A 25,785-nucleotide genomic window follows, 5' to 3' on the forward strand; every position below is an offset into this window, starting at 1 on the left:
CCCGACTCCGCAGCAGCAGGGAGGCCCCACACTCCAGACCGCAGTCGGACGGCCAACTCCTCCTCCTAGCCCCCCCGCTCCAGCAGGTCGCAGAGAACGGGGGTGAGAGAAGACTCCAATGTATATATATATGTATATATATATGTGTATATATATATGTATATATATATGTATATATGTGTGTGTATATATGTATATATGTGTGTGTATATATGTGTATATATATGTGTATATATATATATATATATATATATATATATATATATATATATATATATATATATATATATATATTCAAAATCGCTTTGTCAAATGGAGTCTACTCAAACCAGTATTGGAAAAGGGAACTGCAGAGTCACATGCCATCACATACTGTTCCCACAGGCAAATTATAGTTGTCTTTTTTTTATGCAGAAACACAAAATCATTAGCAAATGTTTACTTTTTACACATTTTTAATTGATGTGGTAAATACACAGTGGCATGTGAGCCTTCAAAGGACATTTGGAAAATAAAAAATCTTAAGACTCCTTTTTAAGCAAGCAAACCTCCTGTTTGGTGGATTTTTTTTGCTTTTTGTGGATGTATTTTCAATATTCTGTATCCATTCAGTAGCCTGTTACTATGTTAGATAATTTGCAGACAATCTATAGCTCATCTGGAATATACTGACACCATATTTTAGGTCTGTCTTTCTAGGTAATACTGAAAAGCTGGAAACAGGTAACATAATACCCACATGAACCTTTAAATCTTAACTCTGGAGACTCTAGGCCTTTGCTTTTTGATGATGTGCACATATGGCTCTCAAAGAGAATTAATTGGGGTTGCTGTGTTGTGTCTACAGCCTTTAATTGCTCCCTGTTTCTTCATCAGGACTAATGCTGTGGAAACAGGCCATGTGTCAATAGACTGGCAAAGTCATTAATCACAGAATAACAGGGAAACATCCTTTCGGAGAAGCATAACCATACCAATAGGATTCCTCAAATTCCACTCGGATTCCATAGGAAACACGCCTTTGCCAGTAGAAAGGACCAGTTATAGATGGTCTTTTTGGTCCCCCGGGATATTGACATATTTCTAGTGAACCACATCCAGGCTTACAGGAAAAAACATTTTCTAACAGCTTTGGTGCTGGACTGTAGCCTGTGAGGAGATTGCTGGTAGCTTTAGGCTCTGTGGATTTTTAGATTCAAATAAATGGTATGGGAAGTAGATTTAAATTTAGCAGTGACAGAGATGATATAGCTTTGTAAATAAATAGAGACACGGATTCATAGATAAAAACGTTAAAAAACTATCATGTAAATAGACTACTGAGTCTATTTTAACATGATTGTATACAGATTCCTCTCTGGGGACTCCAGCAGCATTGTGGATAGTGTAGTCTAGACATGCAGTGATTTGTTGGGACCCTAGGGGTTGAGGCGGGTCCTTTCATTGTCGCTTTTTTTAAGCTCATTGTCTTCACCAAGAGGTGCATGCTTCTGTATTAACGTTATGCGTCATCTACAAAAAGCTAAACAACACTGTTATTTTTTTAGGAACGGGACACAGAGAACTGTTTGAACTACATGTCCCATGATGGAAGCTCTACAGCTTTCCCTGCACGCCGCCGCCTCTCCAGTTTGTGCTCTGAAGAACCGCATCAAGCAGTCCGAACAAACATCAACTTCCGACTTTGAATTTCAAAATAACATTCTAGAAATTAAACCACGTTGAGTCGTGCCTCGTATGTGCGAATATTACCATGAAGAAATATTCTGGAGTGTAAAAATGAAAATATATTCTATGTTCTTTATAACAATGTAGCCTTTATCAATTTACAGAACTAGCCATAGTACTACAGTATTGCTTAGATGAGAAAAGGTAGATGTCAACCTGTCAATCAAGACTAAAAATAGCAACTTACACTACTACGTTTCTAAACTAAAGGCAGCTTCAAAGCGTGCTAATATTATTTTGAAAACAAACCAATAACTTCCGGTCCTCTCGCCTATGCGGCTGTTAACTCCATTCAGTAGTGTTCCAGAGGAGGGTGAGTTTAGGGAAAGACGGAGCCACCCTGTCAATCACAATTAAGGAACCATGGGAGTAAACTGGTAGGAAAGCTAGGCGAAACCACCGTGTTTACGGTCGAGCTTGTTTTAATTTGCGTTCAGACGACAACTATGCACCGGTACAGTGTGGGACATGCACACCCGACCTCTCCAGATGGGAATCGCTTCACTTTGACGGGAATTAGCATGAGACGTTAAATATAACAACAACAAAAAAAACTTGCCGACTTTCATTTGTCTGCGCCTGTTTTTTCTTTTCTTTTTTCCTCTTTTTTTTTTGCCCCCACAGCCTTCCAGTTTGAACAAAATACAAAAGTCACCGCTGATATTTGTTCAAAAGGCGGTGCCGCCGGGGTTTATGTTTACTCCAAGCTAAGGAGACACGTTTATTTGAGTACAACTCGTGGAAATCTGGTCTGTGCATTTCACAGAACTGACGTGTCGGCGAGTCCACTTTCGGAGGAGTGACGGTTGGTTATTGCGCCTTTAAAAACACACATACACGCACAGCATTTTTTTTAAAACAAACTTTATATTCGAAGTATGTTTTGACTTCACCGTCTTAGCCTCATATTAACTGTTTTATTGTTATTTTTCCCCCCAGGTACAAGAAGACACTCCCGAAAACAACCAGCGCCAAGCGTCAATCCGGGCTCAAACTCCAGAGAGAGCAAGAAAAGGAGCAGAAATGAGCGGGGGAGAGGTGGTGTGCTCGGGGTGGCTGAGAAAGTCTCCTCCTGAAAAAAAGTTGAGACGTTACGTAAGTGCGCTTTATATCCTCTTTGTTACGTTGTAATAAAGTAACCTGTTAGACCAAAGGGAGGAAAAAAACGTGCATGCTTTTCCCTGGAGGCTCTCTCCGGGTGCAGACGATGTGTAGGCCTCATCTTGTGTGCATTGCAACAATCAGCTTTTGTCTCTCCCCCCTTACCCTTTTTGTTGGTGAACCTGAAAGTGTGCGTTACTTATATAAAGTAAAGTTACTTAAGCGTGACTTAACAGGCTTTGCTCAAGGGCACGTCAGCGGGGCGCATGGCCGCTGTTTGGGAAGCAAACATGAGACTCTGGCAAGCATTATCTCGGGAGAATTTGATTGTCTTTGACCAGTAACGCAGTGCTTTGATTACCTTTTGAAGTCACGCAGTCAAGAGTATCAAAGGTGGTCGCTGAGAGTTAAATGATTTACAAATCAACTGCAAAATCAGAGCTAGTTGTGGCTGTCATTACATCTACTATATCTGCCATTGTTTACATCCCTGTGTTGTCTTATCTGCAGCTCTGTCAGTCTCTACTCACACCTGCTATTCAGTCTTACATACTTTTAAAACGATATGCAATCAGTTATGACATGCCATTGATTTTTTTTTTCCCCCCCACAAGTGTAACTGACAGTTTTATGTTCCTGTTCTCTCTGTTTAATTAGTGTGCTATTGGAAGAACCTCTCATATAAGGCTAAAGCAAATAACTTGATTAGCTGCTTTGTTAGCCATCAAGCCCATTTGATTTCTTTGTGCACGGCATCTTTATTAATACAAGAGCTGTAAGATCAGAGAAGGGATGTTTTTGCAGAAACCAGAAGTTCAAGAGAGCATAAAATATACACTTAGAAGCAGGGTTCATTGAGTGCCTGCATCACATCTATTACAGAATAGTGTTTTATTTGATGACAGAGGTCACCTTGTTGTACAGTACTTTGTGACAACAGTTTCCAGCTGTTTTTTTTAAAACCAGGACCCTGTTCATATCTGGAGTTGGCCAGGATTTGATCAGGAATGGACAATCCTTCTCCAAGTGAGATCAGGTGCCTTTACTGACCACTCATAATTAAGTGTACCCCACCCATTGCATATGCATGCTCTGACGCAGCATGAGAAAACATGGGGATAGATGCAGAGAAGACAAGAATCCTGTTCGTGCACAAAAAACAGCTAAAGAATGAGGCAATCAAGAAAAACTGGACTTTCCAATGCTTCCAGTGTTTGTTATCTTTAACTGTCTGCGGATATCTTGCAAAACTGTGTGTGAAAAATTTAGTTTATTGAACAGATTCTGGTGCATAAACTGCAAATAAGCAAGGCAGACATGCAAACTATTTTGTCATGGGTACTCATCCAGGAAACCTCTCAGCTGCGAGGGGGAAAAACCCCTGGTCGGTGCAGCTACGCGTGCTGAATAGTCATCGACGAATGCTTTCTTGTAAAACTAGCATAGATTTTATCAGAAGTTTAATAATTTATGAATGTGCTCGAAGCGAATATTTAACCATTTCCTTTTTTTTTTTTTCTTTCTTTCAACTAAACCACAGAAATTCAAAGAATGCATACAGTTTGACATCATCAAGTTAAAAATTCATAGGAAAAACCAAAGATTGATGAATGAAATCTGTGTTTTGCTTATTAATGTAGAAGTTTAGAAATTTTGTTTGCAAAGTTTGCATTAAATGGAGGGGTCCAGTTCTGTAAACCTGCATCTTGCCTGTAGCGGCAGGCTTTGGTATCACTGTTGTGTTACCTGCAGTCAGCATCTCGTATGGTCATTACAAAAAAGTCTTTTGTTTAGTTTTTTCAAAGTTGCACTATTTCCCAACAGCCTTGTGCACAACTAATGGCTAATAAATGAATCATGAAGCAACAGCAATATAACTCCTCATATTGATTCCTGACTTACTTTAATCAAACAGAGTCATGGTGCGAGGGAATAATACAATATGGGACGCTTAAAAATATCAATGACTAAAACATGCTATTTCTTTCTTATTTTGAAATGATTTGAAATAACAATAATGTTTGCATCCACAATACAAAAGTTAATATGACCCCAAATGTTAGTTTCTCAGGAGAAAAAAAGAAGTAGGCTACTGGAGGACCTAGTTATTTTCAAATGGTTATGACAACTTGTTGCTCAAGTTGTGTAACTGTTTTAGTGTTTTAAGAACTCTGAGGAAACTCGTGATTTTGTGAGGTAGAAGTTAAGCTGTTTAAAGCTGCGAAATTATAGTTGTTGCTTTTTATATCTGCATAAACTGCATCTTTTTTTCCCTGTTTAATGTTAAGAAAACATTTTTGAGTTAAATGTTGGCCATTGCTTTTATACAAACAAGGAACAAACTGCAAGCTGGTTTCTTTCGTTTTGGGGGGTTTATCAACGCAAATGCCACGTTTTAGTCTTTCTGTCACAGGTAGCGACATAATCCTGTTTGAAAATATATTTCTACACTTTAGATTTCTGTTTGACTTATTGAGGCCATAAGAGTGTAACAGCAGAGTTCAGCTAAATCTTTCGAGAATACAGCTTCAGATTGTGGGTCATGATTCTTCCTCTTCATTGTTCGCTCTTATTAGATTTTCTACGGCTGCTACAGACTGTTCATATCAGAGTTGTTTTTCAGTGACTAATACTCTGATCTAACTTTCAACAATGCCCTCTATAGTAGTGCAGCAATCTAAAATCTAAAAATACTGGGAAACACAGCAGGGTGGTTTGAGCAAGCTCGGTCACATGAAGCTGTGTAATTAGTGGAAGTACTTACAAGTTGTTCAGATTATACTAACTCAAATAAATAGAGAAGTTGATTCTCTCTTGTTTTTCTTTTTTAAATTGAAACAATTCAGCTGGTTATGAAGCATGAGAGCTTTTGTGGGATTAGATGAGACATTCTTGAATTGTTTTACTTCCTTGCTGCTTCTTCTTCCTTTTCTTCTTCTTCTCCTTTTCGGTTACTGCCTTAATGGGTCATCGCAGCAATTCATCACCTTCCCTCTAACCCTATTCGGAGCGTCTTTTGATGTCACACTAGACTTCTGCATGTCCTCCTTCGGGACATCCACAAATCGTCTCTGTGCCTTTCCTCTTTTCCTCCTGCCTGGCAGCTCCATCTTCAACATCCTTTATCTAATATATCCACTATCCTTACTCCTCAGCAAACATCCAAACCATCTCATCCTATCTCTCTTTAACTTTGTCTCCAAACCGCCCAGACTTAGCTGTCCCTCTGATGTACTTCTATCTAATCTTGTTCAGCCCCAACAAAAATGTTAGTGTCTTTTAACTTTGCTGCTTGCAGCTACACCAGCTCTTTTTTTTTTTTTCTTTCTTCAGTGCCACTGTCTCCATACCATCACATCCTGTAAAAGTTCCCTTTTAACTCTAGCTGCTATCCTTCTGACACAGCATTTAATGTAATCGACACAAAGGTCAGCGTATGTTTTGAGCTGCAATGGTGCAGGCGAACCTGCAGCTCTCCCCGGGGCTTTTGTAGTTTGTTTTTTTTTCCGAAGGTGGACGAGTTTGCTGCTATGTGGGCGGCCCTGACTCTATCTGCAGTTCCCCAAGCCACTTTTTTTTTTTTTTTAAGGTAATTATTTGGTTTTCAGCTGGACTAGGGCTGTTCGATATAACGATATATATCGGATGATAATATAAAAACTTTTATCGTTTCATTTTACGCTATCGTTTGTTTCGTGGTGTCGCAAAATAAACTGTTTACGGCAATATTTTTTCATCGTTTTGATGGTCACTGTAGTGGCTATATTAATTTCTTAAAGTTCTCTCTTTCTTTTATATTTAATATAACCACACTACGGACGGACAAGCGCCTGTTTTTATGCGTTGTCGTTAGCAACAACTACGGTAACACCATCACGTGTCCGCTTGTTTATGTTCCACATAAACCTTTCATAATAAAGCTCAAGATCCTGTTGAGACTTTTCAAAATGAACTGAATCACGTGAAAGAGCAGATTATTTACGGATGAGAAGTAAAAAAAGAGCCGCCAGGTGCTAAAAAATAAACCTTAGACTCAAACGTTAGAACAGGCTTTTCCCTGCAGCACGCCGTGTAATAAATACTCACAAATGTAACGGTGGCCGTTACAACTTATGTCTAAAAATGTATAGTTTCATGCATCTGTTAAAACACTCGACTCCAGCTACATGACGCGCAGCTGGAAACACTTCCCGCAAGACGAGCTGCCCGAGATTCACAGAATTTACAGAAAATGTTACATTTTTGTGATTTATATCGTTATCGGGACGATAGAATTCTTATATCGGGATATGAGATTTTGGTCATATCGCACAGCCCTAAGTTCGACTGATGTTGGTCTCACTATTTGGCACAATTGAGCAGTCCTAGATTAAATGTGAGTTTGGTGCCACATGCTACATGAGGTTTGCTGGCAAAGTAAGCTAGTGATTACTGACTTTATTTTTTTTGTGGTAAAATCACATTACAGCTACATTGGTGCAAGCATTTTAGTTTGTCAATGTCCTTTGAGAACAGGGACCAGAATAAACTGCTGTCTGTACGCTATTTAGTACCAAACCGATGTGGGCATTTTGTTTTTTGTATCTAAAACTACTCACCTCAGCTTTAAAAAAATACAAAATATACCATAGGGTCAGTACAGCCTTGCTCCCTGGGGTTTTCCATTTCATTGGCACTGCATTTTTCCATCCATTTCTCCTTTTTCTCTTTCATTTCTCTTAACTAATGTGCATATTTGTCTCAGTGTCCACTAGTGTAAGCATCCTTAAAGGAACAGCTTTCGAGATGGATGTCTTCAGGACATCTGTTGTGTTGTCACATGGACCCAAGGAGATGCAGAGATCGAGTTACAAGGTTGCTGTCGTCACTGCTCGATAAAATGGTGTATCTCAGTTAATTCTGCCACCACATCATGGAGGTGTAGGTGAAAACGGATAAAGGAAATGAATAAGGATAGTTACTGGTAACATTTTATTGATACCGATGCCATTATTTATTCTAGGTCTGTTTTTACGGATTCTCTCATTGATCGGTGATCAATATTTTGCGTTGGGGAAACATGTAGGTCTACAAAGGTTTTCAGCATCAGTGCTGCTGGTTATCATCAGGGTCTGATGTAGGATGTAGAAACCAGATTTAAACAAACAAAAAAAAAAACCAACAGGTATGTACTTCAGGTGTGGAAAAAGCTCCACTGCCGGGGGTTTGACGTCATGCTTTGTTATGTGAAACTGCAAGAAACAAGATGCCAGCACTGATGAAAGCAATTGATAAGCTCTGAGACAGACAATTAATATAAACTGGACAGTTTGGAACCGGTTCTCTGTCGAGAATCTTTAGTTCTCAATCAGCCTCTCTATCTAATCTAGAGTTGATAGAGAGATATGTATATAACTGCTTCAAACGGCTGTTTATGCGTGCCATTTTGAAGCCGCCATGTTTCAATTAAACGTCATTGTTCGGCTTGTTCATATTACAGTAATACAATTCCTATTGAAAGGAATCCTTAATTTTAGTTCAAAACATTAATTAAACAGCAGCAGTTTTGAAAATGTATAAAATAACTGTCTCCTTGATTTTTAATAATTTTGCTTAGCTCTTAGTTTCTCAGTTCTTGCCTTCCGGTGCACATAGCTTCATAGACCATTGTAGTCCCTGTAGTTTATTGGCATGCACTTTCTGAAAACAGATTAGGATTTTGCTGAACACTTTGTGCAGCCCTTACAAGGGCCTCAGAGCAAGAGCACAGGGCTGCAGGGTAGACCGGATGAAGGAAAATATTGAACCCTGAAGGTCCTCCTCTGGCTCTAAAGGGAGACTGAGGACCTACTCCGTGCTGGTCTTATGGCCTCTTAGCTGAAAAACAAAAAAGCATTTATAGTGTACATCAAAGTGGCTGTTAGCTTTTGTCTGTGGCTGACTGTAAAAAGTTGTCATTTACACACAGTTAAAGAAAACTGTATGCCACCAGTGTAACAACGTGGTCGAACGAAAACAAAGGCATAGCTCATTTGATTAAGTAGAGGATTCATTAAATCTGCTTAGCAAGTGGAACAGAGAACAAACGCTCACTTTCTGTTAACCCTCCCCCCGCCCCTCCCTACGTGCTTGAAGAAACAAACAAACAAGCTACCCAAACGGGATGCAACAGAGGGGTACTTGTGCAGCATTAGCCTCTTAGGCTAACAAAGAAAAATTACTGGACTGTGTCCTCATCGCAGCAGCACCAGCAGCACAGCTCTCCATTTGGAGCAAGCAGACTACTGTTGTGTGATCTGCCACAGCTTGGAAATGGGTTGAATATGCCATTAATTATTCAATGCCCATTACAAACAAATAAGCATTAATTATTAATATATGTGCTACTACAGTAGTTGTCTCTTTTATCCCTGACACAGACTATCGTCACTGTGTTATACATAGGCGGTGTCATTTTCATCGTAGCCTAACTGTTGGTACAGCAGTTTAAAGGATTAAAAAAAAAAAGCTGTGGGAATGAGGGTGGGGGAAATGTGTAGAATCTGTAATATTCACAACCATTTTCCCCCCAAAGAACTGAAAGCTGTTCTGAGTCCTGTACTGGTGTTTTGGTCTTTTGTTTTAAAACACAATCGAAGTAAACATGAGTGTGGTTGTTCTGCATTTTCTTCTGGGTATTTATAGTCTTAAGCATGAAATCAAGTCATTGCCTCACAAAGAAAAACACAGCCATGAAAACAAAACATTCAGTTGGAGCCAGCCCTTGGGGAAGTTGGCAGCACAGAGCAATTTTTATTTTATTTTTTTTTTTGGGGGGGGGCATAGTAAATCACTGTCAAACCTGTCACAGCATTACTCAAGTGGTGATGTATACAAAAATATGACACTTTTTATTTTCTTCATTTTTTTTCATCGGTGCTTCATGTGACATCAGTTTTGAGAGTGATGACAACACACATGGTGCATGTCAGTCACCTAAAACATAGTCTGTGTTTTTGATCGTCTCCGTGGGATCTTAACAGCAGCGTTTGGTGCTGTCGATCTTTGTGAGCGCACGCTTCATTGTCGATACAGAAGGTCTCTCATCTCTTATGCAGGCGTTTGTAAGCAGCGTCTGATATTATGTGCATGATGACGAAAAAAATGGGTTTAACGCAACAAACGTGAACTTGAGCTAACCTCGAAATCACGTTCTCATATGTATACTATTATGTCCTGTTATGTAAACTAGACACTTGCATGCATAACCTTTCATGCAAATTCTTGAGCGACGCAGCTGCTTTTCAGAGCACAGTAAACCTTTGTTTATACCAGCACGCCACTGCTTCAAAATGAAGCTGAAGTTTAAGATGATTGTTTACGCGTTACAGACTAAACTTTAGTGTGTGCGCTCCAAAAAGAGTGAGAGGTTACAGTGAGTATGTTGCTTGCAAATTTATTTTAAGCTGAAAGGGGATGGAGGATGTAATCGGTTAGGAGTCATTAAGAAAAAGATTTAAGAAGTTCTGCTTTTGAGTGCACGTCAGCGCATAGTTGGTTAGATTTCAGAAATAAATGTCATTTCTGTATGAGAGCAAAGGAAATGTGATCATCATTGTGATCATGTCTGTTTTCGGCTTGTTTTTGATTCATAGGTGGCGCTGTGTGCTGATAATGCTTAGAGTTACCTCCCAAAATCTTAACTTTCACTTGTATTATCATTTGTGTATGCCCCTTTAAACTTAATTTGTTACCTTAGTGCAGAAATGACACCGTTGATTTAATTGGTAGGTCAAGGCTAACATGGAGCATTTTGTAAACAGATGTGTCTCTTTTTGCCTGGCGCAGCTGTTTACTGTGTCGTGTGCCAAGTCCGCAAAGCAACTCGTGGAGTGGCTGCAGAAAAGCGGTTCTCATGCAGGCTTGGATTTGCTGTGCGAAACCTGGGAACAGATTCTGAGTTGTGTTTTCTGCTGTAAAATGATCCTTTTATTCCTTTTTTTTTGTCACTGCGCCAAGTCGAAGAGTTTCAAGAGAAGCTATTATTAAATGCAGATGACAGAACCCTCAGAGCTTTGCTGCTGGGCTAATTGCACACGTCATAATGCGTCTTATTTTCTGATGACTGACGGTTGTCTCATATGCAAGGAAGTGACACAGGCCGAGGTTAAAGAAAGCTGAACGTTTTTTTTGATCACAATGCTCATTCCTGGTTTTCGTGTTGCGACTTGCCAGCTAATGACACGAGGCGGTAAAAATAGGACGTGTCATAAGGCTGCTTCTATTTCCAGGGTGTAGTTGTAGTCTTGTGTGGAAATAAAACAGTGTTAGTAGGGAGAACACAGAAGGCCCATAGATGGTTTACAGTAAATCAAACACAAAGGCCGAAGGGGTCCCTCTTCCCACCAGATTGGCGCACGTCATTTGAGGGAACGAAAGCTATCGCGAGTCGGGCCAAATGTCTGATTATTTGCATTTTCTGGATTCTTGCAAAGCGCGCAAACATTCTCCAAGATTAAAGGTGAAGGACCATAAATATGTGTGCAGGAAACGACAGGCGGGCAGGCAATAATTTTATTGTCATTGCGGAGGAGAGCAAAGCTTAAAAAAAATAAAAGCAATCAAGATGAAAAAGACTGGAGTGCTTCTCAAAGCCCCACCATTAGGCAGCCTCCAGTGAGAGCAGCTCTCTGTTCTCTCCCTCTTTCTTTCCGTTCCCAGTGCTTCTTGGCAGGCTCAGACAGCAGGAATGCGAGGTTGCTCTGTGCTCCTCTTTGCTGGTCTGCAGGGGTGTGAGCGCCTGGTCCCTTGCTGCTGCTGCTGGTGGTGGTGGTGCCGCTGCTGGCTCCTCAGCTGAGGATTGAATGGGCTGGACTACACTACCGTGCACTGCACTGCTCTGCAATGCAATGCGCTGGCTGATTGTTGTTTCTCCAGCACCATGAGGGAAGAGGAGCCGCTCCCTGGCGCCCCAGCAAGGCATGGCTGCTACTTCCTGTGTGTGGTGTGATGGCTACCAGATGGCGAGTGAAGACAGAGGAAGGGTCCCCTGCTCTCTTCTTTTTCTTTCCTTGGCTATTATATTGTTAACTCCTGCATATGTCCTCTGCTGCTCTCTAATATGTTTTATATATATAATATAGCTGCAAATGTTTATGTTAATAACAGATAATGAGAAGATGAATTTGGAACTTAATGTTACCGAGCTGTTTATGTACCTCCGAGTTATACTCACGAAAGACTCCACTGTGACTCACTAGTGATCTGTGACTCACTGAAGAGTTGTATACTTTGAAAAGCCATTCTTGACACACTCTCTTTTAAAAGTCACTGCAGTGTTTTTTTTGTTTTTTTTTGTTTTATTTTCTTGCACCGTAGAAGCACTCACTGCTGGTGTCTTTGGACACACCTGGAGTACGACAGCACATATTTTCATGGTGGTACATTGAATAGGTAAAACAGAAAATAGGAAGAAAATGTAGCCAATGAAAGCGGGGTGCTTTTTGTTTAAAAATGTCAGTAATATCCTAATTAATTGGCTGCCAAATGCTAGATTATTTTGGCATAATGTTACCTTCAGATGTGTCCTTTTTGCAAGCAACAACTAGTTGTAGTTCTGGTGTTTTGAGGTTGTTTTTGGTACTACTACTACTACTACTTCATACGGAACAGATTATTATTGAATTTGACTGAATTTTAAATCAGCAGTTGACCCATATATGCAGCCTGAGGCCTGTAAATACCATACAGGAAACAGTATCTGCTGATGTGATGTTTATCGTCACGTTAGCTCGACAAAGAGAAGCTTTTGCTGCCACGTCTTGTGATCTAAGCCTTAAAGAAAAAAAAGGCAACTTCCTCTTCTGTTTTTTTTCTTTTCCTTTCACAAATGCCAAAGATAAACAAGAAATTTTCCATTGTGTCAAAACTTGTAGTTGCACATCAGATATTCAAATGGCTTACACAAGTGTTACAAATAGGTCCCAGAGGTTCCCGTGGATAATTGGACATGTGCTGTGCGTTTGCAGAATCTCCGAGCTTGTTCCTAAGACTTTTGTTTTATTCCAGAGTTTGCACTAGATAAGATGCTCTGTACTGCAGCTGTGGTTGACCTGTAGGCTACAGCAGTGAGAGTGAGAGCACAAAAATCATGGTTAACCTTGTTCACATTCAACAATGAATGATTTAGTCTACCGCAGCCTGTGTAAGTAGGAGGATGGAGAAGAAGATAAAACGGTATCAAGTCATAACAACCAATTTTGAGCTGTTTTATTTGTATAATAATTGTATTTAGCTTAAAAAATATGCCCAATACAAAGTCCCCCTGGATGGTGAACTTAGGCACCGCTGGGCTTGCAGTATACTCTGTATTGCTCTTCCTGAATTGAGCCCATGGATGAATTTAATACTTGAATATGTTGGATGGTTTGAGGGTTGCTTTGGAAGGTAGAAGTATGTGTGACTGTATCTGTTCCCATTTAACGCTTCACCTGTTGCACACACATACACAGCTGGCACTCGAGTTATGCAGTGCTGTGTGATCTGACCCTAGCCGCTGTGTCTGCAGCCCCTTAATATAGCCCGCTGCTGTCATGGTACTTTTTTTTTTCTTTGCCCCTCTTCCCTCGCTCTGCGAGCACCAATTTGTGTGCATGTTTGTCCCACTCTTTAGACAGGCTGAGTTAGACATGTGGGTGTTGACAAGTCAGCTTTGAGACTAGATGCGAAATATTCCTACTGACCTGTGTAATTTCCTAACTTACTGTGACTCACAGGCCGCTCTTACAGTGAATCTTATCAACTAATAGTCTCGTTCTTCATTTGGTCTTAAACATCGTATTTAATAAGAAACCAAAACATCAAAAAAAGGGTCTCTTTGGTATTTACTACTGCTGCTGTTTCTTCTACTGTCCATAATTGCGTTAGTTATGATGGTACTACCTAGTATCTTTGCCCTGGCCTCCAGCCAAAGGACGTTGTTAAACCTGTAGTCATGTACACACACACAAACACACCTACACACACACATGCGCGCTGAGAGAGACAGAAAAACTCCTGCTCTTGTAGACGATTCACTCGTAGCCTGATTGGAAGCTGAGAGTCTGGAGGTCCTACCTTTCTTGTTTAGCTGTGTGTAAAGTTTCCTGGGCACACTTCTCTTCCTTTTACTTTTTTTTTTTTTTTTAAAACAAACTTGTGGAATACCTTGACGTTTTTGCCTCCACTCTAAAACGATGGCATTTGGATAACCCAGTCACATTTGATATTCAAGGTTGGTGTATAAGATAAGTTGTTTTCCTTTGAATATAAGCAACTAATGCTTGTAAGCGTTTGAGGTGAGCGAAAATGAAAGTGTTTAAATCCATAAAACTTGATTTGGTGTTGCATTTCTATTTTAAACAGTGTATTTGAAGTTTAAGGTAACCTTTTATGTTGAATTTTGAGCTTTTAAGTCCCGTGTGAAACAAGCACAGTTTTAGTTTCTATTCGTTTTAAAGGATGATAAAAACGAAACATCTGTGTTCCTTATTTTGCTGTTTCTGTCAGATTCCCGTTTGCTTGCACTGCATTGTTTATTTTCGGGGGCTGAAAGCTGAATTGTTTGAGCCCGTCTCGTCAGCGGTTAAGAAACGGTATGCTCATGTGAACAGTCTGCTATGCCAAAAGAATGTGTTGAATTCTAACCATGCGGCTTTGACAAGTGCATGTGACTAGAGCAGGGCGATATGGCCAAAAATATTTATCACGATATATATTTGAAAATTTGCGATAACGATATAACTGATGATATAATTGATGCGAGACAAAATACAACTCCACAACATTACTAGCGCAAAAAGACAACCTTCCATTTATTTTCACTTAAACAAGAAGCTGGTTTTTATGTACATTAAAGCTTTATAAAAATGTAACAGTGCAAATGCAAATTCCTTGAATGAATGTGCAGGTAATCAAAAATGATGAATGTAATGGGTAACCATCTTAAAGTGTCAAGGCTGTGGAGTGGCAAAGTGTGCATACTTTTGACTTTCTGCTTATCTGGGAGGAAAAAGTGGAAAAACTGAAAGCCAACATGCCAAGGAGATATGGCAGGAATATGATAAACTTGTGTTTTAGGGAGTAAAGTGTCCTGAAGTGAGAAGCAGATGTTATCTGTGCTACAGCTTTAGTTCTCATGGCCGAGAATGCTGCCTGCATTCACAAACCACCCTCCCTGTATGAGCAAGGTTATTTCAACACTGAGTCTGGGAATAATTTTCAGCTACCATTCTGATTGGTTATATTTCAGTTGTATTTGGTATCTGTTAGTGACTCAGCAACCATAACCTTTATTAGAGGAACAATTCATCAATTTATTTGGCAATCATGAAAATGATTGGAGGTTATTTTGTCATTTTCAGGCATGATTGTGAAGAACATTTCTGTGGTGTGTCGGCGTGCAGAGTGGGAAAGAAATTAGTTTGAAAAGCTCTGATAATGTTTAAAATAATAACAAAAACCTGGCCTAAAGTGCAATAGATGCACAGTCTGTCTTTCTCATGTCCTGAGCTGTTTTCTTGCTCAGTCGGTAATAGGCATTGATTGCTAACCTGGATTTTGCCCTTTCTACCACAAGCCAATGTTGATGGTCGTTTACCATGGCAGAGAAGCAATAGTATGAATTACAAGAAAGTGAGAAGGATATTAAAGTAATAGTGAAGATGTCTTTTAATGATTTGGTGAATGCATTTCAAATGCGCCTCCATTTTCATTTTGAATTTCACAATGGCATATGTAGGTGATACATGTATCTTGAATTTTTGACTTTGCATTGTTTGTATACAGGCTTTATTTTTTTATTTTACAATTAGTTTATAAAAATGCATTGGGGACAACTATGGGTTTAGCCTTTCCCAATGATACTTCTGCATGTGGACTGGAGGAGTCGGGGATCGATCCACCAACCTTACACTTATCAAATGACCCCACTCTACCACCTGAGCCACAGTTGCCCAGTTGGACTATTTAAGAAAGACTACAATTTTGCATTAAGAACTTTTTTCTTCTCTAAGAAGTAATTAGTATTTCCCCACTGGTTGTGAGTGGTTGCTGGAGATTGAAATAAACTACCAAAACCATGAGTCTCACAGTCCTAGAGACTAGTCAGTGACATCCCCCTGTGTATTCCCCAAATAGCTGGCAAGTGACTGCTTGAGGTTGCTTGCTGTCAATGAGTGCAATTGTTTGAGATTTAGGGCGCTGCACTGAAAACCTCCGTGCAATTACTTTAATCTGCAGCTGATGCTATGATCACCCTGTAGTTTGCGTGGAAGACTGTGGACACTCGACAGCTACTCACTAAACCATCGTCAAACTGTGAATAGTGGGACGCATACTTAAAAAGGAGACCATTTGCTCTCAAAGAAAAAGCTGCGTCTTTTGAAAGATGTTGGTTTTAATATTAAGGTACAACTTTTACTTTGAAGGCAAACGTTCTGTTTCCAGTTTGTGTCTCAAGTTTCAGTGTGGCTTAGTGGTTGGTTAGTGACTGTTTGCACACAAGTTGGTGTCTTCCATGCAAACGCACAACCAAAGCAATTGTACGGTGGTGCAGCTAAGGATAAGAACAGGTTCTCTAAAATAACCGGTTCTTAGTTGAATTCCTTGGAATTGTTTGTCTGCTTGCCTGTCTGTCCCGCTTATCAGTTCTTGTACTTGCGCTACAATCAGCTGATTTCAGTTGTTGGAGGAGGAAATTAGTAGGCACGTTTACAGTGTGGATACGGACATAATTTTTATTTGCATTGCACAAAAGGACAAGAGCGTGATGGTAAAGTGCAAACTGCATCCAGGACAGAAATGGCTGCATCGTGCTGGTAACACAACTTCAGCTCTTTGCAAGTACCTGCACAGACAGCATGCTAACGCTAAGCTAGCCACTGAACCTTATCAGGTAACAAGCAGTAAGGCTGAAGCCTCTGTTTCTACCTGTGTTTTGTTGTTGTTGTTGTTGTTTTAAAAAAAAAAAAAAAAACCAAAAAATTGTGTCCAGTTTCACCTAGTGACAGAAAGCAGCCTTGAGTGATCGCCAACTGGTCAGGGAATACACGTTTTTCCCCCAACAACTGGTCGTTACCAGGTGGTCGGCACCCTGTCTCTAGGTTTGTGTGACTGAAGCTTCAGCTCATTCAGCTGGATGAGCTGATGAGCTTATGCAATGTAGAGGCATCTGTCCGTCTGACCACAAGTCACAAAATCACTACTCCTCTTGGAGCATTGGAGATTTTAGTAAAACAAGATTATTTTGTCCTGACTATTAGGGATTGTTTTTACAAGGGCGATTTATTTGTTTATTTGCCCATGAGTACGCTTGCTAATAATGATGGAGCTAATAGAAGCAGTCAACATAAAAAAAAATAATAGCACTGTTTTAACAGCAGCCTCTTTTATCTGTGATCAAATGCTCATGCAAGTTAGTTGTGTTTGACTCCTTTGCTCGCACTATAGGTCTGCACAGGCACCACACCGCTTTGGTTACATCCTTAGGTTTACCTCTTTCATCCAGTTTAAAGCCAAAGAAATCCAGAATTGGCGACTCTTTTTTTTTTTTTTTTTTTTTTTTTTTTTGGCAATTATTTCATCCATGTTTGGACTCCTTCTGTGTTGTAAACGCGTGAGCCTCCTTCAATTTAATTCTCATTACTTTGTACAATAGAGCCAACCAGTTCTGACTAGAGATGGACCGATCCGATATTACGTATCGGATTGGTCCGATACTGACCTAAATTACTGGATCGGATATCGGAGAAAATTAAAAAATGTAATCCGATCCATTAAATATCACGAAATAACCTCACAAAACTTGCAACACGCCGTAACTCACCTCAGAACGTTAGCACGTCGGAGCAGTATGCATCACGTGATAGAGCGGCTGTGGCATGCGGGACCTATCGGTGGTCTGGATAGCATGTGGAGCTTTGCTAGCAACCGGCATTTCATCTCCGACAAAGTTATCCCGAGAGAAGTAAAGCAAGTGTGTAAGTCCATCTCTGAATGTTTGTAAAGCATTCCTGCGTTAAGCTTAACAAGCGACTGCCTCTTCTTGCTGCTACTTCAATCATGAAACTGCTTAATGATCAGCTGGTCGGCTTTTCTGTCGCGAGTCCGTCTCTCTTGTTTGTTTTTGGCCCACTTTGCACCAGAAAGAGGAAACCAGCGGCTGAACAACAGCAGCACGTTTAAGCTTGATCAGCTGTTGTTAGAATGTATTTAATATTACTTTCTACTCCAGGATCTTTTTCTACGTACTGTAGCTGACGCTGGTAACTGTGCAGGGGCGGATCTAGCAAAGTTTAGCCAGGGGGGCCGATAGGGCATTAACAGGGAAAAGGGGACACAAAGACATACTTTTCTTTCTTATTCTTATTTAAAATGTCTAGCTTTTAATAAATAATTATCCAAATCTTACACCCAAAGTTTTAATTTGATGTAAAATGAATAGAAGTCAATTACTGTATATAGTAACTATTAAGTCTAATATATATACCCTAGTAAGCTATAGTACTTTTTCCTTTGGGAAGGTACCATCTGTGCAGTCTGCAATTTTGTTGAAGAAAGATGTTGAATCTATTTAAGCATCATGAGGTGGAGCGTGAGGGGTGGTTCCCTATTTTTTTATTTTTTTATTTTTGTTGTTGCTGGGAGTTGGAACCCTATTAGTTAGGTTGCTTAATATTTATGCTAAGTACTCTTTAAAATACCAGAATAGGGAGGATGGTGTAGGTTTAAGTTTATTAGATTGATCAGTATTGCTGAACTATGAAATATTTTTTTTGCATACAGGTATAACAGAATAGCTTTAGTGTAGTTGTTGTTTTAAACTTGAGTATGAACTTATACAAAATGCAGCAAGATATTTAAAAAAACAGTTTGGTTGATTAAAACACACTATATCGGATTCATATCGGTATCGGCAGATATCCAAATTTATGATATCGGTATCGGACATAAAAAAGTGGTATCGTGCCATCTCTAGTTCTGACAACTTAATTTTCTTTATGTACTTCACACAATTCAGTAACCTGTGAATGGTGATGATTGTGATGAATCAGATGAACCACTGTGTCATTAAAATTCAAGTCCCCCCCCCCCCCCCCCCCCCCAAAAAAAAAAAAAAAATGCTTGAGATCACTGGTCTAAATTAGAATTATCTTTACATGAATAAATATTTTACAACACGGAAAATTTGGAATTTCTGTGAAATCTTAGCTATATTGTGGAAGTGGGAATGTCTCAGGATACTTCATAAGTTAGTCTTACTAATCAGAAACTGTTGACAGCTGTCGGCAAACAGTTGAGATAAATAAATGGAAATAAATGAAAATGGCACTTCAGTCACTTTACTCAGCTGGACATCCTTATATCCGCTCTCAGACACAAGTTTTCCTCGATCTATGACCACGTTCTTGTCAGTCTCATGAATCTTGATCTCGTGGAGTCAGGCCTTGTTGGAGAATCTTCACCATAAGCTGTAAACAGTCATGTTCCCCGAGGATCAAAATATGCAGCATCGTTGTTCTGATTTTTATAGTCCAGTCGGTCAGATTTGTGACCTTGCCAGCTCTGGAGTCAATCTTTTCATGCACTTTTAATTACACTTCGGAGATGTGTTCATAATTGTTAGGATGACTGCATTTTCTATGTGCTGTTTTTTATTCTCCTCGTCCCTGAAGTGAAGGTTGTGGAGCCGGTAATAGGCGGCTATCAGTTCTGCTTATGCATCCAATACACTCCCCTGATTATTCTTCCTTCACATGCGATGTGACCATGATTGTCACTAGTATATCTTAAAGTGTAGCTTACTCTGATTGTACTTTTTAAATACTGTGTAATCTTATAGAGTTGCATTAAACATATGAATTTGTAGGAGGGTCATCCTGTCGCCTCACAGCAAAAAAGTGCGTTTTTGCGTGGAGCTTCCACGTTCTGTCTGTGCTTTGGATTCCCACAGTCCAAAGACATGTTTGTTAGGTTAACTGCTGATTCTAAGTTGTCTCGAGGTGTAGATGTGAATTGGAATGGTTGTCTACCCTTTTGCGTCTAACACAGCCAAGTCTAACACAGGACTAACAGGGTGGATCCTGCCTCTTGTCTGAGTGACAGCTAGGATAGTCTCCTGATAAATTGGGCATCTTTTTGTAACCATCATCAGAAGCAGCAAAAATGTTATAGCTTATGAATAAATCCTCATTGTCCTGCAATTTTTTATATTTTTTCATATAAAAAAAGAGGCAGTCTGTGGTCAGGACTATTGAGGTGAATGGTAAATTGTTTATTAAAGGGTATGGGACACCACTTTGTTTTTAATGGAGACAGCTCTTACAAAGGAGTTAATGCATAATTGCGGTTTAAGTGGTGGATCAAACTCTGGCTTTCTCGCTACAGCATGCATTAGATGGCCATAAAACCTTGAAATGCACAATTGCATGGATTTTTTTTCCCCCCGTTCCACATTACAGAGCAAGATCTTTATATATAGACTATACGTTTTAGGAAGTTAAACCTTTTGTATAAAAGGTTTAATTTGTAGATAAGTGTCCCATAAGTGAGAATAAGTCAGCAAACATGTAAACGCTTAAAAAAAAAAAAAAAGCCACAATGTTTTGTGTAATAATTTAGTTTGAAAAATTGTTGGCATTGTTGTCTTTGCCGCTTGTAGTGTGTACAAGAAATTCCACACATTCTTTGGTAAAGGCGAACCAGTGTGTGGGAAGCACACAGCCACTGATGCAGCACACAACCTCTCAGGTATGTGTTTACAACATACAAATTTGCTTTCAGCTGAAAGTAAAGTAGTATCATCTGAATGTGACAACAGAGAGCAGAGGTGTGTACCAGTTTCAGGGGACTGGTGAATAAAGGAGGTGTGTCTTTACCTTGGCTGAGAAACAAGCCCGGGCATGCTCATCAGCTCTAAGAACAGGACACCAAACACGTTAATGAAAATAAGAATCAACAAGGTGCGCTTCAGATCTGTGAAAGGCAGCTTAGTGAATTATCTTTTGCAGCAGAGTCATTAACTTGTAACTCTGATCTTTATAACACCGAGCTTTTTAAAAAAAAATGTTTTTCCTTCTTCTGTAACCTGGCACCACTTTTTTGAAAGCAACACCACTAGCCACACAGAATTACATATCAGACTCCATTTCCTTATCTCTGCGTTCGGCATCTCAAGCCATTTCCTAGTGGACAGACTCTTCCAAGGGAGCGACTAATTAGATCACGTCTAAGGCAACCTCTCACTGGCCACTAAATCTGATTTGGAATAATTTTCATTGGACTGATTGGATTAGACTGCTACATGGATAAGAACTGGGTTAGATGCACACATGCAGTGGAGTAACACAGTGTCTGTTACCCAGCTTTTCTTTTTTTATACCATTTTTTAAATAGTAATATAAATATCTTTATTTTTTATAGATATCTTGCCGGGGGTTCATTGGTGTATACTTCATTTGAGGGCAAGCATTATTAACATAACAAATAAGCCTAACATTTACACACATACACCCACACAGGCACTCACAGATGCTTTTTAGTAGTGATGTGCGATACCACTGATTTCCTTTCCGATCCGATACCAAGTAAAATTCAGGGTGGTATCGGTGATACTGATCCGATACCGATACTCTGTACAAAAACTTAATGTTTCATTGCATTACATAATACAATATATAATTGTATTATGTAATTGTAATAATAACATAACCATATTGCTTCATAATGATTAGAGGACATCAGACAACTTGTTTTTATTGCTTAATAATGCAGAATAATCATATAGAAATAAAAAAAAACTGACGTTGTGCGCTATTTGAGCATGTTGCCTGCGTGCAGCACTAAAGGACTCTGCGAGAGACATCTGTCTCGCTCTAGCAGCACCTTTCCCTCTCCTCCTCTTCAGTTCACCTCAACATAAGCTCATCATATTCTGTGATGTGATTTACTCCGAGGTGTTTGACGAGGTCAGTGGTGTTGCCACAACACCTCACTGTCTTGCCACATATATCACAAACTGCGTCTGGGCTGTTTGTGGAGGTAAAACGCGTCCACACATGACTCTGTTTGCGCTCAGCCATTGTTGTGAGTGTGCACGCCATGGGCTGCAACACATTTATACAGCCGTATTTCGCATATGACTATGAAAGGCATAAGAGAAAGTAGTTCCTTCCAAATTAGACGATCTGAATGATATAGTTTCTTTCCACTGCGTTCATTTTAATGGAAAAACTACAAATTTACCCCAGAGTACTAAAATATCGATATTATAATATGAGAATCGATTCTAGAACATAAATTGCTGGTATCGGAAGAATCGATATTTCAGTATCGATCCGCACACCACTACTTTTTAGTCCTGACTGTGGAGAGGTCATTCATCTCACTGTGCAGTGGGGGTGCAGTGGGATCATCATGAGTCTGCAGCACAACCTGCTGTAGTGTGAAACTGAAGACTTGATGTATAAATATACCAGAATATCCACGATATTAATATATAATATCATTGATGTCTCTCTTTGTACTGCAGGAGTGAATAAAAAAAAAGAAAAAAAAAAAGTAGTAGTCATGCTTGGAATGCAAAGTGGGATGGTGCACTTTGTGGCGTGTGGGCACAGCTTGTTGAGTAGTGGCTGATATTTTTGGTTCTACCCACCTATCTTGAGCCAGCCTGTTGTAGGTGTTCTGCAGTGTAGAAATGGTGTGCAGTGGGGGGTTTGCGGTGGGCAGTTGTTGCCAGGGGAGGTGGTGTGTTATTTTCAGTCCATTGTGTCTACTTCCTGTGGGTCAGGGGTTATTGGAGCAGGGTGTTGGAGACTTGACAGAGTGAGAGGAGGGGAGGGAAGTCAGTAGGGTAGGCAGGAAAGTGACCAGACTCACTCGACAACAGTGGCTGGTCAGCGGCTTGGTTACCTTGCTTCTCTTGCACCGTTTTTTCTTTTTTATCTGAGCTAAGCTTGGACTCGTCAGAACCAGGTAAAGATATATTAATTGCTCTTTAGTAACCAGCCAGCTTCTCATTCAGGATTCTGTTTTGTGTCATTGTAGATTTGCTGCTTTGCTTATTTAACAAACAGCGGTAGCTTTGTAACCCTCTGCAGTAGGTCAGAAATAGAGTCAAGTATTTATCAGACATTTAAATTGAAATTTGTACTTGAGGCAAAGTATGCAGGAAATATAGAAGACAGGAAGTGGGTGGAAGTTTTGACGACTCTTAGGTAGCCTAAATCCCACTTTATGGTTGTGTATTTGGACCAAATGATTGTGACTATCACTGATGGCTACACTTGTACACAAAAATGTGTTGTTACAGCACAATTAATCTTTAAATAAACCATATGTAAACAACTGAGTGTAAATGAACAACCTCAAGTGCCTTGTTGAAAAGTTATGAATGAGTATCACAAAAAAGTGCTCCCAAATGAACACAAGGCATTTTCTTTTTTTTGTTTTGTTTATCACAGACAGGGCCAGGTGTTCAAAATGGCCACAGTTGTGTTGGAAATTCTTTAAACATAAGCGTGAGCTTTGCCTATGCAAAAGGAAATGACCATCATTGACTGCAGCAACTTCCAGCGAGTGCTGTGACAGCTCTTGTGTGAGAAGAAACTGTCTTTAAGAGCAGTATTGAATGCATTAGAGACACTTTAAAGCCACCTGAAATGGCAAGCACCGTTTATTGGGAAGTAAAAATCCATGACCATGGTGCCATACAATTCACCTGCCATGTCTTTAACTCTAAAATGGTTATTAAACACTTATGTTTTTCCTTGTTTGTGCTTTGGTTCTGGCTGCACACAAGGACATTTTGGTTGTTTTGTTTAACAACTAGAGTAATACTATATGTATACTAAATACAATCTCTCACCCACACATTGGTATCAGGTAACACTGGCTGTGCAACGTGAGCAAATCCTTGAATTCTCTTATAAAGTTTTCACAGTGCAGATGTGTTACCGTCTCTGCTTCCTCTACCCGCTGCATAGACGTTAATAGCATTTATAGCACAACGTGCACAGGAATCCCCTCAGTGAGTCATTAGCTTCCAAAGAAGACAGTCATCACTGTCAAATTGCATCATTTGGGCCACGTAGTTTTAATGGAGAAGCCGACACATTACCTGTTGCGGTAACAGGTAAATTTTTAGCCGAAGTTCTAAAGTTAGCACCCGACAAAACAGCCCCCAAACACAGCCACGGTGACAAAAGAAGGCAAAACAGGAAATCTTTTTGCCCGGCTTGTGTGTTGGGAACAGATGACCAGGAAGATAAAAAGCGCTTACAAAGTGGAAACTTCCACAAAGGGATGTTATTTTGCTTTGTGTGTGTTTTTTCTCTCCTTTTTGCTGTTTCACAAAGACTCGTGCTTCCTGGAAAACCTAGCAAGAGGTATTTGGTTTAGGTACGATGAGAAAAAAAAAAGTATATCTATGTATATGTAGTTTCCTACATTATAGGAAACTACTGACACTTCTGTGTTCCTTGAGTCATACTGGGATGTGAGACTGTGTTAATATTTAAACCCGCTCCACTGGAGTTAATGCTTTACCTTGTGAGTACGGTTTAAGTCTGAGCCTGTCTGAAAGTGAGGCCGGGGTGACCCACCATTCTCTCAGCTACTCTTCAGAGCTGCTTATCGGTTCTTCTCCTCCTCGCGCTCTCATCTGTTTCATCTCCCCCACCTTCTCCCTCTCACTTTCTCTCTCTCGGTCTTTCCCTCCTGCTGTCGGAGCACACTCTAATGAATGATATGGGATGATTGCTTGGCTGAGAGTTCCTGTCTCCGCCCTGCGAGGAAGAGTTAGTGCAGAAACGACAGCAAATGCACAGCTGCCTATCCAAGCCAAAGAAGTAACAGGGATACTGTGGTCCTGGGCTGTATGGACACGAGACGAAGGTCACGCAGTTGGTTTAGGGCACATCCTCAACAAAGCTTCAGAGAACAAACTGCCTGCTGTTGCAAACCTGGGTAAGCATTACCGTTTCAATTGTAGATCTTTTTTTTTTTTTCTTCACCCTCGAAGTTCAAGGTCACGCCACACTTTAAAAAAATTACCACCTTTTAGTTGTTTCAGATTGTCCTACTGTGTATTTGAAGTTATGGCTAGGTGGTTGTGGTCTTTGCTTTAAGTTGTAGTAGTTTTTGAGGTAATAGAGTTTGAAGAATCATGGTGTTATCCTACTATTAGGTCACCTGTGAAAGCCCATAAATGAAGAACACCTGTTTGCCCTTCAGATGGTCTTTCATCTTTGTGTGCGCTATTTGCAAAGATAGCAGTATGACTACCGGGGTCTGTGTTCTTTGGACCGCTACCGTAGATTGTTGGGGCTGGGGTCAGATGGCGCCTGGCTGGGTGAGAATTTCACAGCTGCACATGAAAGCAAAGTGACCGAAGGATGGTGGATCGAGGGAGGGAATGACTGATTGTGTTGATGGGGAAGGAAGCGAACTGGCATGTTTTGATCCTGCAGTAGATGTTCCTAATGGGTCAGCGCACTGCTGAAGAGCGCACGTTCTGTTTTTACTGTACACAGCAGATGTCTGTTCACCGGTTTATTTCTGGCAAAGTTGGAATGCACAAGTGGTAGCTCCATCATATATGCCCAGTTGCATAAAACAACTGCCATGTCGCCATGTTTGTTTGGTCTTAACAGCCTCTACCCAGGCTGGCTGTAGCTGCTGCACAAGTTTCTGCACAGATCCCCATTAACTTGATATTTGGTTGTGCAATAATGAGATATTATCATTTGTAATTAAGCATTTTAAAACAGTTTCTTAAGGACATTCTTATATTGAAATATTGGGCTTCAGAATAATTACATGTCTCCAGCCTGTTCTAGTGTGAAATCTCATGTGCTCAACTTATAAAGCTTTATAAATCTCAGAAAGCCATGAAAATTAGTCAACCATTAGTCTTACCATGTGAAATATATAGCATGATAACATCTTTAATAATCTCCA

The 25,785-nt window shown here is 40.0% G+C and overlaps 1 protein-coding gene across 9 annotated transcripts in view; it reads left to right on the forward strand.

Moving 5' to 3' along the window:
• Positions 1-2,021: 2,021 nt before the first annotated feature.
• The window catches only part of gab1 (GRB2-associated binding protein 1), a 58,716-nt gene continuing 34,952 nt past the window's right edge, over positions 2,022-25,785 (forward strand). For 2 of the 9 annotated variants that reach the window (XM_085276586.1, XM_085276589.1), the window contains exons 1-2: positions 2,022-2,533; positions 2,668-2,823. In XM_085276586.1, the coding sequence (XP_085132712.1) occupies positions 2,752-2,823 (72 nt within the window). In that variant the 5' untranslated portion in view covers positions 2,022-2,533; positions 2,668-2,751. Of the gene's footprint in view, positions 2,534-2,667; positions 2,824-13,863; positions 14,060-21,988; positions 22,801-24,337; positions 24,793-25,785 lie in introns of those variants that run through there. The other 7 variants (XM_085276585.1, XM_085276587.1, XM_085276588.1 and 4 more) reach the window with 5 other exon arrangements.

This window comes from Mchenga conophoros, linkage group LG6 (assembly GCF_057382185.1).
Source record: "Mchenga conophoros isolate Kocher_MC1m ecotype Shallow Benthic linkage group LG6, M_conophoros_male_GT1.1, whole genome shotgun sequence".
Lineage (NCBI taxonomy): Eukaryota > Metazoa > Chordata > Actinopteri > Cichliformes > Cichlidae > Mchenga > Mchenga conophoros.